The following is a 17,638-nucleotide window of genomic DNA, read 5'->3' as shown; positions in this document are numbered from 1 at the left end:
GTTCGTTGTCTCCTTTGAGGTCATTCGTGTGTGTCCCCCCCTTCCCCCCTCATCACCGACAAACATGTCTTACGAGAGCGCGAGGGAGGAGGATAACACAGGAGAGAGAGAGAGCCACGCACTCACACATACGTGTGCAGCTGATGGCGATGGAAGTGGCTGCGCTGAAAAGATGTATGGGAGATCCGGAGACGGGAAAAGGCGTGATGTCGGGCAGCAGGGAGGACCCCGAGCCGCGCCATCTGCTTGGGCGACGCCTTCACGTCTCTCCCGCCGTAGCAATGCTGCCGCCTTGCCTGAGAACCGGTCGTTCGTTACGCGAACATGCGCCGCATCATTCTCTTCTCCTTCGCCACCTCCGCCTGGCGACCTTGCTCCACGGCGTGCGTCAACTGCAGCACCGCCGCCTCAAGAGCATCGCTGCCCCCGGCAGGATGAGCTGCTCCTCCTCCTGAGGCTGCTGCTGCTGCTGCTGCTGCTTTCAGCGTACATATATCTGCCTCAGCCAAAGCCCACTCGGAAAGCTTTACGTAGCAGGTGGCGCGACGCAGCAGCGCCTTGCCAGCCGGGGTGTCGCTAAAGTGAGCTGAGGCGCGGCTTTGCGCGCCGGCATCGAGGGCGGCTCGCAGTGTAGGTTGCTCTAGCACGGCGGTTGCACATTTAACTCCCTCTTGGTAACGCCCTAGCTTCATGTTGGCCAGCACAAGGTTGTTGAGAGTGGTGGCGTACAGCTGCGTCACTTGCGCTTGGAGCATGAGCAGCGCTGCCTCCGCTGAGGCCGTTGCAGTCGTCGTAGATGGCGATTCGTTCCCACTGACCGCCGCCGCTTTCTTTGGTTGCTTGCGGCGTTGCTCTTCCTGTAGCATCTGCACGAGCCCGCCGTTGCCATCCGCGTCGCTGCCGCCGCCATTGGCGTATCCCAGAGCAACGGGGGAGGCTGACTGGACCACATCACATGGCAAGTACTCGGCGAGGTGGAGGTACACCTTCTTGTACTGAAAGGAGGCGCCACGTGGGTTGCCGGCTTGCAGCGCGGCGTTACCCGCCGTTTTGGCTGCCTGCGCTTGCTGCAGGCAGTAGGCGGCTTTGGGGCACGAGCTGGGCGGCACTGACGCAGAAGAGAGTGAGGAGGGCACCGTCATGCTCATAATTACGTGCGCCACTGTGTACGCGTTTACTCAAGCCAAAAGGGAAAAATAAAAGGCGTCGGCGTCTGCATTGTGTGTCTCGCTGCGTTACGGCCCCGCCAACACTTTGCGGCAGTTGTGCGTGAGTGGCTTCGCCCCGATGAGTGTGGTGCGGTCGGTAGGGCGTGTCATCGGGTTCCGTCGCGGGTGAATGAGGCGGTGAAGAGCCAAGGGCAGGGGTGGGGCGGAAACAAAAGGTGCGGGGGAGAAGAAGAAACTGATAAGTGAGGAAATCCAATGACGACGCCGCTGCGTGGATGAGCGAAGTGTGCACGTTCCCCCATCTTCTTCTCACGATTTCTTTCAGTGCTCAGGCAATGGCCCCATTCGACAAGGCCCCCGCCCTCCCTCCGAAAGGTAACCAGAGCGAAGAAGTGGCTTGGCAGTGTGCATACGTGTGAGTGCGTCAGTGTGGCGATGTGCGTGAGCGCGATGGAATTTGAGGATGAACGTTAGGTGCCAGGATAAGCAGGAGAGAGAGAGAGAGGGAGATACGAAGAGGCTCATCCCTTCCCCACGCCATCCCCCCCTCTTTCGCCTACGTCTGCGTTGGGGGGGGGGAGGGGGCTCACGTCAGCCACGATGCTGTTGTGGTTGCTGCTGCTGTCTCTGCCGACGCGACTTGCCTTGTTCCGCTTTCCGAAGCGCAAGCAGAGCATGATGCATGTCGGCTGGCAGTGCAGCCTGCACCACCACGCGGTTAGGTCCCTCCTCATCGCTCGCCTGGCCGTCACCGCTTGTGGTGGCGAGGATGTTAACCGCGTAGGCGTGGAGCGCGGCTCGCTGCATCCCGAACGTCGTTCCCGAGTGGCCTGCGGCTACCCCAGCATGGTAGCGAGCGTCGCCAACAAGAGGGAAGCCGAGTTGCGCAAAGTGCTGCCGTATCTGGTGCCGCCGCCCGCTGCGCAGCTCCACCTGCACGTAGGCGACCCCAGTAGACGCGAAATACTCGAGTACGCGGTAGCACGTGATGGCATTCCGCTGGTCTTGTAGAGCGGCGTGCAGGGTGGCGTACTGCTGATGTACATGTGCAAGAGAACAGGGAGAGCTGGGGATACTCGATGACTGCGACAACGTCGAGGCGGCACCCGAGACCGAGAGCGTGTCTGCGCTGTGTCGCGCGGACAACTGAAGCTGACAGTCATGGCTCAGCGACAGCGCTGGACGCCAGCGGATGGAGGCCGCCGTGGCGCCAGCCGCGTACACCGGTGCGCACACAACAGTGCTCGCCATCGGGGACAAGAAGGGCGATACGCTGAAGAGCGGCGCCACCTCTGCGCTGTCATTGCTGTACGGCACAGTGGACGCGCTGGACGAGGACGAGAAGGGAGGCCACCGTTGCACGAGCGCCCGATACGTCTTGCGTATGTGGTGCTCTCGTATCATCGTGTCGGTGGCGCCGTGCAGCGCGGCCGCGTTGCGGGCAACAAGGACGACGCCGCTCGTGCCCACGTCAATGCGGTTTACGAGCCCCTGTTGACGAAGAACTGGCACGCAGGAAGGTGGAGAGGACGGTGGCAGTGACGACGAGGACGCACCGGCGTCACGATGCTCGTCGTTGCCATCCGCTGTCACCACCCCTCCCGCCCTCCAGGGCAGCTCGCAAGTGAGAAAGGGGTACACGAGAGACGGGTAGTGTGCGTGCAGGGTGCAGTTCACGCCGGCAGGCTTGTAGACCGCGTGCAGTCCGTGCGGGAGTATTGGTGGGGAGGCGAGTAGAACGATTGCGTCAGGTAAGCCATCCTTGTCATCCTTGCTCAACGAGGCTTCCACGCTAGCGGGCGTGGCCGCTGCGGCAGTGCCCACGAGGGCGCTGGCTGGACTATCGACTGCTGGTACGGTCGCGGCTGACTGAGCTGTGAAGGTTGCCTGCTCCCCCTTCTGCTGGGGAGAGCATGACGCCGTGGGTGGAACGTCGAGGACGGGGCGGCAGTGGCGGTCATGCCAGTAGTCCACGGCAGCTTGCAGGCTCACCACGAAGAGGTTCATGGCGAGCGGGGGGGCAACTGTCGTTGATGCGGACTGAGTTGCGGCTGCGACTGCGACGGAGGCCGCTTCCTCACCCTCCCTCTTTGGGTCCACATCGTCGCCACGCACGTAACGGGCGAAGAAGGCCTCCGTCGTGCGCGTTGGGTAGCGGTCGAGGCGCCGCAGCGTGCGACCGACAAGGCGTGCGGCAGCGTTGCGGTCCCACTCAGCCGGTGGCAACACAAGGGCTGGTGGCGCTGATGCGCTGCCGTTCCCTTCCTCTGCTGTGCGGGGGCTGGTCGCGGTCGTGGTGGGGGTGGCGGAAATGGGCGCGGCGTAATCGCGCGGCTGCCGCGGGTCTTTCTTTAGGCCTGGCGTCACTGCCGCCCCTACGACTGCCTCCTCCTTCGCTGCCGCTGCCGCTGCTGCTGTCACTACGCGCTTGAAGAAGGATCGGTGGAAGATGCCCTTGAAGTAGTTGGCCACCGCGTGCGCCTTATCGTGCGGCGCAATGAAATAAAGGACTTGCGGAAGTGGAGGCGGGGAAGGAGATGTGGCCTGCGGGTGGCATCCAACGCTGGGGTGTGGGGCGATGGTGCGAGGTGTGTCGGGGAGGGAGGGGAGAGGGGCACGGTCCGTCGTCGACAGGGACGACGCAGACGGCCGTGACACCTGGCCGAGGCGCTGCAGCAGGAGCGCCGTGACGACTGCGGCCGCGCTCTCTGGCGCCAGCACCACAGCCGCTTTCTCTTGTAGTTCCTCCTCGCTGTGTGGCTGCACTTCCAGCACTCGCGCCAGCTCGCGCAGCGCCACACCGTCGCTGTCCGCGATTTGGCTTAGCGTTTCGCAGTAGAGAGAGAGGTGGTAGTTGCGCCAGTCCTGCACGGCGGCACAGAGATGGCAAAACACCTGCGGCGACACCACGTGAACGTCCGTGATGTCTGTGCTGGGGGTTCGTGCCTGCGCCGACGACGATCTTGCGAGAAGGCTGGTAGCATTACCTGAGGCAGAGATGGGTCTTGCTGATAGTCCGGCCGCTGCGTACGCCTCTGGCGGGGGTGGCTGAAGCAGAGCGATAGCCGTCTGCGCAAAGGCGCCTTCGAACACACTGACAGCCTTGTCACTGTCGCTGCGTCCTTGTTGCTTCTGTTGAGTGGCGACCGCGCGTGCGACCATGCTGCTGCCGAGCGTGAGGAAGAGGGTGTGCACGTAGTCGTGCAGGGCCGCGTAGTCGGCAGGCACGTTAAGGAAGAGCGCGGCGCATGTGTGTGTGCGTGCGTTGCGCAGCACCGTTGCGACTGTCAAGTTGTCCTTCCCACCCACCTCCAACACCTCACCGAGCACACAGAGTGTGTACCACGGCAGCTTCTCCAGTGCGTGACTGCGAAGGAGGTACGCGCGCGGCATTGTCCTATTCGGCCCCTTGCAACAACTGCCGCCGCCGGCACGCTTCGATGGTCGTCGCGGTTCCTGGAAGCGGACGAGGGAGGCTGGGAGGTGACGCGGGAGGTGCTGCAGCACCCATAGACGACGTCGCAGGCGAACTACGCACGTCGGTGGGGTACCTGTGGCACGGCCGGCTGCCACCTCCGCAGCCGCGGCCGCCTCCAACAACTGCGACGGTGCTACCTTCACCCTGTTCCCCGCAGACTTCGCCTGGCACTCCCCGCACTGCTCTTCAGAAGCGGTCAGGTGTGACAGCACGCGCAGCCCCGGCGACGGCGGGTATTGAAGTAGGCGCAGCTCTGTCGGCGTCACGGGGGCAAGGGCAAGGCGCCTCGGCAGCGGCGGAAGCGTGCTGCTGGACGAGTTCGCCGAGCCTCGTTGAGGTGAGGGTCGCCACGGCACGCGGTGTCGGTGCAGCACCGACGCCGTAGAGAAGAGTTCCGCTACGGACAGTTGCTGGGGCACCGTAGAGAAGGTGCTGTGCGGCTCGATCGGTGCCGCAGATGCGAAAGGGGGTTGTGTTGCGTCACCTGCAAGAAGACTGTCGATGGCGACCTGCCACTGGCCCTGCAGCAGCAGCGCCGCCATCGACTTGTCTTCCTCCCGTGTCCCTACCACATCCTCGCGACCAACAAGCACGTCCTGCCCCAGCTCGCCGTTGAGAAGAGACTGCTGGGCGTCAAAGACGTTGCTTGTACCAGGCGCATGCGTGCTGTGGCGCGCATGCCACTGCTTAAGCTCCGTGTACCAGGACGATGCCCACGCAGCGAGGCGGCGTTCGGCCTGCGCCGTAGCGTCTTCTCCGCCTTTTCCAGAGTCCTTTGGTGCAGCAGCGTCCTGCCAAACGACGGAGCGCGGCACGGAGACGGCACCACGGCCACCCCGAGACGCTGACGCCGTCAGCAGTTCTTCCACTGCCGAAGCGTAAAAGCGATGGTAATCCGACGTGGCGACCTGCGTGGCTGCGACGCGTATGTCGTGCAGGAGGACCGCGTAGTGCTCTAGCATGCGGCGCTCCGTTAGTGATACCGCCCCACCCGCTTTGAGAGGAGTGTTCGCGGTTGGTGCCGTCGGTGGACTGAAGCCGAGGTGATTCTGCGTGGTATGGCTGTCAGCGCCTTCTTCATACCCGATGTCCGCGAGCGTGGCGACACTATCGCCGCCGCCAACACGGTGCAGCGACACCATATGAGAGGAGGAGAGCTCACCAGATCGCTGTGCAGCGGCTGCCGCCACGGATGCCTCCACCGCTGCTTGGGTGCGCGAGGTATGGATGACACACCAACTGCGGAACGCCTGCGCTGCGTGGATGGCGTCTGCGAGCTGACGGCGTCTCCTCGCACGGTCGGCGAGGCGGCTACAGTCAATGCTGTGGGAGCTGGCGGAGAAACGCATCTCCTCTGTCGAAGCGATCTGGTGCGCCTTCGGCCGCCTTCGCCTGGAGCTGCGCTCACACTCGTTCGGTGCGTGGCTCGAGGATATGCGCAATGACGAGTCCGACAGCGTGTGTGGAAGTAGGCCACCGTGTATGAAAGAGGAGGCACGCCTCCTCTGAAGCGTCCATAGCGGCGGTGACGACGTTCTGCACAAAATGTCTGACCAGCGCCGAGACACCGCCAGTGCATGAGCTGCCCGCATGGAGATAACACACACACGTGTGTGTGTGTGTGTGTGTGTGTGTGTGTGTGTGTGTGCACCTCCGTGCGAAATTACAAGGACGACGTGAGAGTGGAGAAGTTGGCAGAAGGGGGAGAGGGAAGTACGATGCCAGCGATGGAAAGCAAAAGGGGGTGCGTGGGCTGGCGGTACGTCATGCTGAGCAAATACCGTCACGTGCATGAGGAGGACGCCGATGCCTTAAGCGCCGCGTTTCTTTGCTCTTTCTCACCTGTGCATGTCTGTGCACCTGTGTGGGCACACAGATACACACACAAAGGCCCCCGCTCCTTCGACAACGTGAGGGAGAGAGAGAGAACCGCACCGAGGCCACGCCTGCAGGAAGAGAGTGCGAGGCCACCTGTCTCACCTGGCGGCGACATGAGGGGGTGCGGATGGGCGGGGGACTCAGCCCGAGGAAACAGGCAGTGGAAGGAACGAGAGGGGGGACCATAAGGCCACTGGGGCCCCTTCCCAAAGACAATGGGGAACTACAAAGTAGCGCTGGCAGATGGAGTGAAGCGCTCGCTCCTACACGACAGAGAAAGCGAAAAGCCGGGACAGTCCCCACCCGACCTCGTCGCACCGTTGTGTCCTGAGAAGGGTGTGCCACAGTCAATCAATCAAGCAAAGACGACATCCTCTTCTGCAGGGACCGGCGCACTCTCGCTTGCAGGCTTGGGAAGGGTGAGGAGGAGGAGAGAGGGAGGGCGAGAGCGCACGCACGAGTCAACGTTAGTCGGCCAGCATATATATATATATATATTTTTTGCGGTCCAAGGCACGCCTCCTCCTTAGTACACTGATGCGCACGTGTCTGCCTGTTTGTACCTGTTTACTGTTCCACTACTCGAAGCCGATTGACCACAGCAGAAGACACCAAGCCGCACCGGCCCCTAAAACAAGGCAACACCCTCATCTGACACAGCCAGCGATCGAGTGGCAGGGCGGGCGAAAGGAGAAATTGAAGGGCTGCCATTTTCCAGTCACGCACAGTGCAGGGCCGCAGACAGACAGGCAGGCAGACGAGAGAGAGGGAGACACACACACACACACACACACACACACGCACACACACGCCAACGAGCAAGCAGAGATACAATCAAAGGAGAGGACGTGGCGCACATCCACCAGCGCAGCTCAAAGGAAAAGTGGGCAAATGAAGAAGACGAAGCGGCGCCGGGGCAGCGAACCAGACAGAGAGGTGGAGACCAGACAGGATTTGAACGTGTGTGGAGGGAGGGAGGAGGCGATACCCACACACACGCACACAGTGGGGGGAGGCACGAAACGAAAGGAAAAATAGTGCAGAAATAAACGACAAGAGAAAACCAAGCAAAAATGCAAACGCCGCAGAGAAGAGGATGAAGGGGGGAGGGGCGGGGTGAGTAGTATGAGGTGGGTGGCCCTGGCAAACACTGGCGTGCTCAGCATTGCGAATTTGTTGCCTGCCGACGTCTGCCCATGTGTGCATGTGAGGAGGGAGGGAGGGGGGGGGGAGGAATACCTAATGAGTAACTAGAGTTCTTTTATCGTCCAACGCCATCATTCCACCGTGAACAGGTCACCAACTACAGGCATACAGCACCACAGTCCATCCACATCCCTGTGCCACACTGCAGCTAAATCCCCGTCGTCTCGGACGAGACGTCTCTGCCATGGAATCGGGCCGTTACGTCTCATGAGCTCTTTTTGTCCTTCCTTGTCCCTTCTTCGGGTGCTTGCTGCACGATCGGTCCCGACGGATCTGACCAGACTGCATGCCTTGATCCGGGCAGGCTGCGCCCATGGTCCCTCTCTGCTCGGGAGCAGAGGTAGTGGTGTCTGCCCTGCAGGTAAATATAGGGGAATGGCGGCGTGGCGTTGAAGGCCGGTGACCAAGCCCGTAATCCAGGCTGTCGACGTCGGTGCCTCTGATGCAGGGCTGATTTATGCCGACCTCTTTACTTTGTCGTCGTGCTCCAGCACGCCGTGGCCGAAGAGAAGCAAAAAAAAAAATGAGAGGTGCATGCGGCGTGCTGGTGGCGCCAGTGTTTGGGCCTCCATCCATCGCACTGTCCTGTTTGCCACCATCGTAGGGCCCGTGCTCAGCGACATGACGAGGAGGTTGCAGTCCGTAGCAGAGCAGCAACCATACCTGGCCTTTTGTATTTTGGCTGATCAAAGGTGTTTCTGGCAGCACGTCAAGTCCTCAGCCCCCCCTCCCCCCCCGCGGCTTCACATTCGGCGTGATCGCTGCAAGCCAGGGGGGGGGGTGGGGTGGGGCCGTAAACTCTTGCCGCTGCGCCTATGCGTGTACGATGCCCATTAAGCATCGCGGCTCCTCCTGGCTTGATGTCGGTCTGTCTACCCCACCACTTGCCCACTGCGGGTAAGGTAGCCTCGCAAAACAGAAGGGGGGGGGTCGTTGCCTGCACACCACTCGTCTTTCCTTCGTCCGGTGAGTCTGCCCGCAGCCCGCCAGGGGGTGACGCGCTGAAGCGCGCGCGATCGTTGCGCATGAGGGAGATTGTGCGCGTGCGGAGCTCTGAAGGGGTCCCTATGCCTGCATACCCGTGCGGGAGTTGCTGAAGCGCTGTCACAGCTCCGTCGTCTGGCGTGTACGCTCCCCGTGAGACATACCCAAGGCAGCCTCTTCGTATGGTTGAGGAGCGACACAAGCAGATGCGGCACAGCAGCACCGTGAAGTCAAGGGGCAGGCGATCTGCCTCTTCAAATCGACCGCTGTTGTCTGCGCATTGGGGCTGCTGCTGCTGCTGTGGCATGAAGGTGATCAGGGGCCGTCCCACACTGTCTGCGCTAGCACTGTCCCACCACGCGGTGGCACCGCAAAGTCACGCTGGTTCAACCAGTGCCTTGCAGAAAAGGGCGGAGACGATTCTTTGAAGGACCCTAGAGAAGAGTACACAGGAAAGGCGAGCGTATCGGCTAGCTCCATCCAGTGCGTGGGTGTCAGTCGAAGTACTGACATTTACCCCATGCTCCTGCAATCCCCTCCCCCCCACCCACACACAGAAGACGGAGATGAAAGGCACTGTTTCCCTCGTCTAGGCGAGAACCCCTCGCGCGTAGCGATGAAGGGGACACACTGAAGCGTCGCTTTGGGCAGAGAGAGAGAGTCGAATGCGCACTAGCGCGTTACTCGACGGGCTTCCACTATGGAATGGGGTGGGGGATTTAAAATGAGGAAGAATGAGGGTGAAGGAGAATCTGCCCTTTGGATTGTGCGTCTCCAAGTGGAGCCTTGTCAGTCCTTCTTCCCCCACGACCCGCCACGGAGGTGCTTCCGTCCAACATACTTCAAGTGACTCTGCACCCTGGTTCAGTCTCATTCACACATCTTCTGTAGTCCCCTGCTGAGACCATCGTGCGGTGCTGCTTCCCCTCCTCTGCCCCTCCGAAAAGCCCTTGTGTAGGCTTGACGTAGCTTATCACGTCATTCGACTCCGCCTCACGGAAAGGAAGGGCAATGCAGTGAGCGGGCGGGGGTAACGTGCGCCGGGTGAGAAGTGCAGCTCGATAGGAAGTCACACCCTACGCATACTCGACACCCTTCAACGGCACAGTCACCAATTCACGCCACGCATGGTCAAGGTAGTTGAACGTCTGATCCAGTGGGGAGGCCTTGAGCTCGGAGAGCGCCCCAGAAGCCCGGGACATGAGAGACTCGAAGTTCAGGAATTGGTGGAGCTTCTTGTCCGCCGTGTACACCTGCAACGCTGTCGCACACACCGTCGCTGCGGGAAGCAGCGTGAAGAAGGGCGCCTGACCGTCGATGGTCTTGTGCGCCACAGAAGGCTGGATAGAGGCGATCTCGACCAAGGGAGTCACCAGCTTGATGCCAACAGGGCGGTGCCGCCCCTCAGGGTTGGCGCCGGCCGGCTGACGGACTGACGCCAAGGCGTCCCTGACTGCATCCGTCGTCTTGGTGATAGTCGAAGAGGTGTCCGCGAAGAAGCACAGGTAATGGCGTGTGATCTGAATGTGGCCATTAACTTGAACGCCGCCGTGCATCGCGCTGCAGCGATAGGCGCCCAGGAGCAACTCGCCCTGCTCGACTAGCTCCCAAAAGTGCAGGCGAAAGCGGTCCAAGTCGTGCTGGTACTCGTACTGACGCATTTGCTCCTCCGTGCGGGTCGACACGTTCGTGGCGCCCTTCTCGAGGGATAGGACCGCGTGCGAGACAGAGCTCTTGATGTTGGAAAAAATTTCGCCGGCGCTGACGGACAGATGCTTCGTGAAGGACCCACCACCACTCGCAGTACCTGAGGTGGGGTTGTGGGCCTGGCCCGCACCGTGAGCGACCTGCTGTCGCTGCTGCGCTTCCTTCTGCCTCAGCATCTCCTTCTTGTGAGTAATGGCCTGGCGGAGCTGCTCATCCGGCGTTGGGTCCGTGCATGCCGGTGCGGGGGCTGGAGCGGGACCACTGTAAGTGAGCGATATAAGCTCCACATACGCATAATGCTCCACCGGTTGCCTTTGCTGTTGCTGCATCTGTTTGACTCGAGATGACGTCTGCACGTCCTGTCCTACGATCGTCAAACAACAACGAGAGGGGTGTGAGGGCGTGCGGGCGCGACGATGGTGTGGGGTAGGGAAATAGAGTTGGTACTAACCGTGATAGTGGAAGCGCAGTGCTAGCTGAAGAGAGAGAGAGAGAGAGAAACCTTTAGGAGAGCAGAGGCGACGTCCGTTAGGTAAGTTGAGGCGTAGGGAAAAGAAGGCGGTAGTGAAGTGAGAGAAGGCAGAGAGCGAGAGCAGCGGTGCAGTGCAGCAGTGGGTGATGTGGGGGCTGGCTCGAGGCCGCTCGTGTAACTGCCTTTCTGAAGACCGCTCCGTACTCTCGGCAGTCCTGCAGGAAAGGGCGTGATGAGGGGGAGGCATAATCGAAAGAGGAGAGGGCGTGTGTGCACGCGCACGCTCCACACACACACACACACACCGACAGACCCACGCACGCAGAGAGGGGGGAAGAGAGGGTGAGGGATCGTACGAGTTGCCGTCGTTTCTGGCTGCTCAGCGCCGTACTGTCTATTGGCTGACTTGCTTGTACATGCTCAGTTCCAAGGAAGACAAAGACAAGCGAGGAGAAGACGACGACGACAGAAGGAGAGAGAGCGGAGGGAGGGGGAGGGGAGGAGGGGAGAGAGGGCACAGAAAGAGAGAAGTATACACACGTGTGCTTTACAGAAGGCAGATGCAAAAGGAACCCCCTCCCCCTCCCCTCCCCCCAAAAAATATATGCCGCCCGACTCGCTCGTTGGCTTCTCTCTTCTTATACGGAGCAAATCGGGCTGGCTACGCCCCTCGCCAGCATCACAGCTATACCAACAGACATAGACGCAGACACACAAGCAACCCACATCGAAGCCTCGGCAAAGCCGATGTGGAGTAGGTGGGAAAACAACACAGGCGGGAAGGGGAAGGGGGTATAGGCATGCTTGTGAGCGTGCGCACAGCTGTGATGCTGGCGAGGAGCATGCCTGCTGTTGTCTGAAGAAGCTTAAAGAGAGGCGAGCGAAGGGAACGTGAGCGCACTGTCCCTCCTTTTCTCTCTCTGTAAAGAGGTGCGTCTGTTTCGCAGCTTGACTAGGCACCAACGAAGCTCACCTTTGACGCCCGGCGACGCAGCGGTTGATCAGGTGTTAGGCATGTTGACTGCGGTGCCACGAAGCCGCCCAAAGTGCGTGTGTGGTGCTGCGACGGCGAAAGGGGGACCGGCAGTGCCTGTGGGGGGAAGAGGGCGGCCTGTACACAGTTGTCATTGTACGAGAAGTTGTGCATAGTCATTGGGCTGACGTTCATCGGCTGGAGGTAGGGAGGGTTGGGGTTCATGCCGTACGGCGACGGTGTGGCTGGAAACACTGGCGCTGCGGGCGGCTGCTCCCTTATATGCTGTGGTTGGCGAATCGAGGTCATACTCGCGGTGCTGCCGCGGTGTTGCGGCATCGGTGACGGCGACTGGGATCCTGCCACTCTCTGACTGTTTGACTTGGAGGTGCACCTCTGCTTGAGCGACGCCGACGATGTAGCGGCGGCGGCGGAGGTGCGGCGGCTTACCTCTCGCACGAGGGTGTCATTCACGTCGGCGAAGGTGTGCTGCAACGTCCAGTACGTCTCCTCCAGCTTCGCCACCTTGCGCTGACAGCAGAAGGCCACAACGACGAAAGCCAAAAGACTGACCATGAGAGTACCGCCAGCTACGAGGAAAAGACATGGAAAGAAGTGCGCCGCTTTAGCAGTAGGGTCGACGAGAATGACCGGCGAGCCAGTCGCCGAGCTGTCTTTGGATCTCAGGGCGTAGACGAAGCCATCGCCAGCCGCGCTGTAGTATGCGTAGCCTGCAAAGGCCACGTTTGTCAGCGCTTCCATGACTCAGTCGATTCACGCAGCGTCTTGTGAGTCGCGGATAGGCTTATACGATGTGTATAGCGGGTGGGGGGATGGGGAGGGGGCAACAAAATGGACTCAGGAGAAGTACATGCCAACGCGGAAGAAAAGGGACGTGCGTATGTTTCCACAGATTCTCCTTCGCGCGCGTGTGGTAGTTGAGAGTGGGGCCGGAGACGGAGATGAGCGGGCGTGCGAGAGACGACAGCTAAACAGCACAAGAGAGAGAGAGAGAGAGGGTGGAACCGAAGCGAGTAGTCGCTGCTTGCATCCTGGACTTGTGGACGGGGTAGGCAGTCGCACCCGGGGATGGGGGACCGCCGAATGAACTTCCTCTTCCTCCTCTTTCCACACTGCTCCAGCTGATTCGTCTTCTCTCTCGTGCTTACTCCTGACTCTTCGTCTCTCCTCAAATGCTGCTCGCAGTGACTTCTTTCTGTCTCCGTTTACCGTTTCACTCTTCTGCGGACGGTGTAGGCCTTTCCGGCTACAGCGAAGTCCACAGCGAAACGAAAAATGACATGACAGACCGTACAAGTGGGGGGAGGAGGGAGGAGAGGTGCCTCGCAAACCAACAGGAAAACTAGAAAGGGCTTCGGCACACGCGTGCGGGTATTGTGTAGGCGCGGACAACTACCGGCTCGTAACGGGGACGGGAGGAGAGAGGCTCGCCAGCCATCGAGATGAAGCACCTGCATAAGAGACTCTCTCTCTCTCTCTGTGTGCGAGATGCGTGGAAGAGGAGGAGCTGGCGACGACGCACGCACAGCAATCCTGTTGACGTCGCATCTGTACCCCGCCCCCCCTCCTTTTTACTCCTCCTCCCCCCTCCTCCCCCCTCCTTCAACCTCCTCCCTCCCCATCAGCGGCACTTCTGGCCTCGCTCTTCTCAAGTTGAGCTGGAGCAGCGAAAGGAAGGCGAGGGAGGGCAACCCCCCAGTCACACACCAATACGAGTGCGCGCGTGCCCTCTTACATAGCGGTGGAAATGCCAACAACAAATCACAACGGAAGTAAAGGAGGAGTAAACAACTGTGCCACTTAAGAAGAGGGGGTAAAGACGAAAAAGAAACGACCAACGCCACCACCATCATCGCTGCCCACAACCGTAGCGCTCTTCATCGCCCTCCCTCCCACCAATTCACTTCCTCACCACACCAGCACCGTCATCCTTGCCGACTAGAGGTCGCTCACTCACTCCAATGCCCCCAAAATGGGGTGCCACAGGAGCACGAGGGGCGGGGGCGGAGGCGCCTTAGGCGAGCACAGAGAAAGTATGAGAGGGTGGCGTAGATGCCACATTCGGCGCGAGGAAGGAGTGGGGGGGGGCGGGTGGGCAATGAAGAGACGCGCCACCCACCAACCCACACAGAGAGGGAGAGAGGGAGGCCAACTATAAGAGCAAAGGCGAGGAAAAACATCACCAGCGCGATGCGAGAACACCGGCAGACAAACAAGAAGAACTCCGCCCAAAGGGGGGAGGGGGGGGGACGCATTTATGCACATTTTCTCCTCTCATCCATGCCCCCCCTTGACGAGTGGAAAAGGTGGAGGGGACACACTCAGAGAGAGAGAGGGATAAAACGCAAAGGAAAACAGAAAGCGAATCCCTGAAGAGGGGGCAGGAGGGGGGTGGGGGGAGGGGAAGAGAGAGAGAGAGGGCGAACCAATGAAGAGGACTAAGGAGGGATGAAGAGGGGGAAGAGAAGGAACGAGAAAAACAAGAGGGTGGGTGACGCAAGGGGAGGGGAGAGTCTACAGAGCGAAAGCAACCGCACATGTGCCTGCGCGCGAGCACGCACCCACACATCAACGAGTCGCAGACGATAGCGATCATGCAGCGGAGTAAAGACAGGAACGAAGAAAGAGATCCATCAACTGAAGCGAGAGTAGGAGAAGGAGAGAGTTCGCAAATCCCTCCCCCCACTATCTGCGCACACACAAAGCTGGGGAGAATACGAAAAAGGAGGGGATGACAGTCGTGGGGATGGGCGGGGGGAAACGGGATGGCGCACGCCGACGCACCAGCAAGTTTGCATAATGCGAAGACGAAGAGAGAGAGAGAGCACCAACCACTACACCCCCTCGAAGCTCCGTCTGCGTCTTTTCTACACCCCTGAGGACCGACGAAGGAAGGGAGAGTTGGACAACAAAACAGCCACCATCACAACACCTACACCGCGTCACCCTATGTCCCACTCGCACGGACACACACGGTCAGGGAATTGTGTGTGTGCGTGCGTGATGCCACTCCATCACCTCCTTTCCCCTCCTCTTCTATCGTACACCCCCCCTCCCCCCGCACAGCTCGCTGGACACAGTCATAGGTACATCGATTGCCAACGCACGGACAAACAGGTATGCACACGCATGAGGAGGCTGAGAGAAGGGGCTTGAAGAGAGGGGGCTACTTGAAGAGGGGAGGGTACGTACCCACAGAGAGCAGGAACAGTGGTCCTTCTCCACCGAAGAAAACGAACACACAGCCAAGACATTTGGGGGGGGGGGGGAGCAAAACACCAAACAACAGAGAAAGGGGAGGAGGAGAGCGGGGGCTTCGTCGTCTGCCTTAGCGATGTACACGCTGGCCGCCTTCATCGTCCTCGTCTTTGCTAAAGTTGGAATCCTCGTTGAGGCTGTTGCCACTCGCCGTGCTGCTGACGTCGGTGCGGAAGGAGCGCTGACTTACGTACCGATGCGACACGGTCCGACGTCCCACCTCCTTCTCCGTCCACTCCGGCGCATCCTCTGGAGGCTCGTCCATGTCCTCCCGCTCCTGGCAGAGTACGACCACGAGGACGGTGATGAGGCACAGCACAAAAAGGATCAGAAAGTGAATGACCCACCACCGCTCCTGCAGATGGGTGGAGGCGCTGGACGTCTCGTAGTTAAGGCGGAGGGGCCCTTGAGCTTGGCACACCAGTTTCCAGTCCTTCAGCGTCGCCGCCACCAACTGTGGATCATCCGCAAAGTTGTCCCCGTACGTGAAGCCGCCGCGGGCGTAGGTGTCTCCCCACACCGCTTCGGTCGTGTGCTGGCCGCCGCGGTAGAGAACGAGGTGGTGGCCCAGCTGCATATTTGGGTGGTACATGGGCGGGTTAAATGGGAAGAAGAGAGGGAAGCCGTTGACCTGGCGATCGTAGCCTAAAGTGCTCTGGCCCCGGTAGAAGATGATCCCAGTCTTCTCTACGTCGTAGGGCAGACTCGACTTGGACGGCATCTCCATCCAGCGACCTACGGACCACCGCCAGTAGCAGTTGTTGTTGTCGCCACTCGTTTGACTGTATGGCGTGTCGATCCAGATATCGGGATCCTTGAGTGCAAACGGGCAGAAGCCGGCCTCGTAGCTCTCCATGTGCCACGGCTGCACAATACCACCGCCAAGGAAGGCGTAGTACGTGGTGAACCCCTCCGACTCGAGAGCCTGAACATCGGCTTCGTGCAGCACCGCGGTCGCCTCCGTCGCGAGGTACCCGCCCCGCTCCAGACACATACTCGCGTCTTTAAATCGCGTCCCCGTAGCAGCGGGGACGTAGAAGAGGGAGGTGATGGGCACGAAATCGTAGCCACGGACTCCCGTAGCGCTGTAGCACAGTAGTACCGCAACGACAGTGGCTGCTGTCCATGCGGCAGCGTGCGGCGCCATCCCGAAGCGACGGTGGCAGCGGTGGTGGTGGTGAAGGTCGGGATGGAGCGTTTTTCTCGTTTCTTCGCTTCTTTCCTTTTTCTGTGCGTTGCTTCGTAGAGTTGCACAGCACTTGCAGGCAGGGCTAGGCGTGTGTGTGTGTGTGCGCTATAGGGGATCACGTCATCGCCCCACCCAGCATGGTGCGCACAGGAGAGGCACACCGAGCGAGAGCGAGAAAGAGAGAGAAAGAGGGAGGGCATGAAAGTGTCAGAGAAAGGGTTCGAGAGCACCAGTGGGGGGTGGGGGTGGGGCCAAACGGGACTATTTCGCTCCGCCGCTACACACCGCTGCACATTTATCGTCGCCGTTTCCCCTTCATTGCTGTGAGAGCACCACTTCCCCTCCCATCGCCACCACATCAGCGTCGTCCCTCTTACTACCGGGATTCAACAAAGGCTCTGCAGTCTGCCAAAGCGGAGTCCCATCAATGCAGGCACACGTGCGCACGGCTGCATGGCGACATGGTGGTAAGTGGGTTGGAACGAGTCATGGTGGAGTGAGGACGGCGGGCTTCCACCTTCCTCGTCCTGTCGCGCTTGCGTCCTCGAATTCTTTTCCTGGCTTTCGCGTTGTTTCTTTACCCACACCTGACACGCGCCACCGCCCCTTCTCTCCCCCATCCACACTTACCTGGCTCAGTTGACCATTGTGTTTATGCTGGTTGATGGCGGGGAGAGAGCGCTGGTGCAGCACAGCGGACGAGTGTCATCGCGCCGGTGCCGCAGGGGGAGACAGGAAAGGGGAGGGGTGTTGCGCGATTGACGAAAGGGACAGAGAGGGAATGAAAAGAAGGTGGTGCAGATCGCCTGGCGCTCCTGCTTGTTGCATGCCTTTCCTCAGCATCCCTCCACACTTGGGGAGGACAAATTTCGCCGCGTCTTTGCGGTGCCCACGGGCCTGGTTTAACCCTGACTCAGAAGGTTTGGCTGGGACCAGACCTCGTTCCCCCTAGCGGCGACGGGAGGAACACCGGCCGGGGCCTTGGTTGAACTGGACATCAATAGCTTTTCATGGGAGAGAGAACACACGCAGGCGTAGTGCTGCTCGCAAGGCGGGCCGTGACACATTCTTGCAGCGTCCTGCGCTTCGCAGTCACCTCGCCCGAGGTGACTTGTCGGTACGCTCGCTTCCTCACAGAATGGGGAGGCGGGGGGAAGCTGCATGGCGACACGCCTATTAGAGCGGAGTTGAGAGGATGCAAACTACACCGTAAACAAACGAGGAAACTACACGGGATTATGAAGTGCTCTCTCGGAACCCCCCCCCTCCCCCCTACCTCGTACGGGGGGAGGGGGGGTTCCGG

The 17,638-nt window shown here is 60.4% G+C and overlaps 5 protein-coding genes across 5 annotated transcripts, besides 1 other annotated feature; all 5 read right to left on the bottom strand.

Annotated features, from left to right (window-relative positions):
• Window positions 1-314: 314 nt before the first annotated feature.
• LPMP_040230 (hypothetical protein) lies at window positions 315-1,148 on the bottom strand (the record flags this gene model as incomplete). Its single annotated transcript, XM_010705370.1, has 1 exon — window positions 315-1,148. One exon carries the CDS (start codon window positions 1,146-1,148, stop codon window positions 315-317), a length of 834 nt encoding a protein of 277 aa, XP_010703672.1.
• A 612-nt stretch (window positions 1,149-1,760) lies between these two features.
• LPMP_040220 (RNA pseudouridylate synthase-like protein) lies at window positions 1,761-5,789 on the bottom strand (the record flags this gene model as incomplete). Its single annotated transcript, XM_010705369.1, has 1 exon — window positions 1,761-5,789. One exon carries the CDS (start codon window positions 5,787-5,789, stop codon window positions 1,761-1,763), a length of 4,029 nt encoding a protein of 1,342 aa, XP_010703671.1.
• Window positions 5,790-7,806: 2,017 nt separating this feature from the next.
• Window positions 7,807-9,152: a repeat region.
• Window positions 9,153-9,791: 639 nt separating this feature from the next.
• On the bottom strand, window positions 9,792-10,751 carry LPMP_040210 (hypothetical protein; the record flags this gene model as incomplete). The annotated part of the gene is made up of 1 exon (XM_010705368.1): window positions 9,792-10,751. The coding sequence occupies one exon, from the start codon at window positions 10,749-10,751 to the stop codon at window positions 9,792-9,794; it is 960 nt and encodes a 319-aa protein (XP_010703670.1).
• Window positions 10,752-11,846: 1,095 nt separating this feature from the next.
• On the bottom strand, window positions 11,847-12,629 carry LPMP_040200 (hypothetical protein; the record flags this gene model as incomplete). Its single annotated transcript, XM_010705367.1, has 1 exon — window positions 11,847-12,629. The coding sequence occupies one exon, from the start codon at window positions 12,627-12,629 to the stop codon at window positions 11,847-11,849; it is 783 nt and encodes a 260-aa protein (XP_010703669.1).
• A 2,587-nt stretch (window positions 12,630-15,216) lies between these two features.
• Window positions 15,217-16,293, bottom strand: LPMP_040190 (hypothetical protein; the record flags this gene model as incomplete). Its single annotated transcript, XM_010705366.1, has 1 exon — window positions 15,217-16,293. The coding sequence occupies one exon, from the start codon at window positions 16,291-16,293 to the stop codon at window positions 15,217-15,219; it is 1,077 nt and encodes a 358-aa protein (XP_010703668.1).
• Window positions 16,294-17,638: the final 1,345 nt, after the last annotated feature.

The sequence above is a fragment of the Leishmania panamensis genome (assembly GCF_000755165.1).
Source record: "Leishmania panamensis strain MHOM/PA/94/PSC-1 chromosome 4 sequence".
Lineage (NCBI taxonomy): Eukaryota > Euglenozoa > Kinetoplastea > Trypanosomatida > Trypanosomatidae > Leishmania > Leishmania panamensis.
This window is presented reverse-complemented; position numbering and strand designations above follow the sequence as displayed.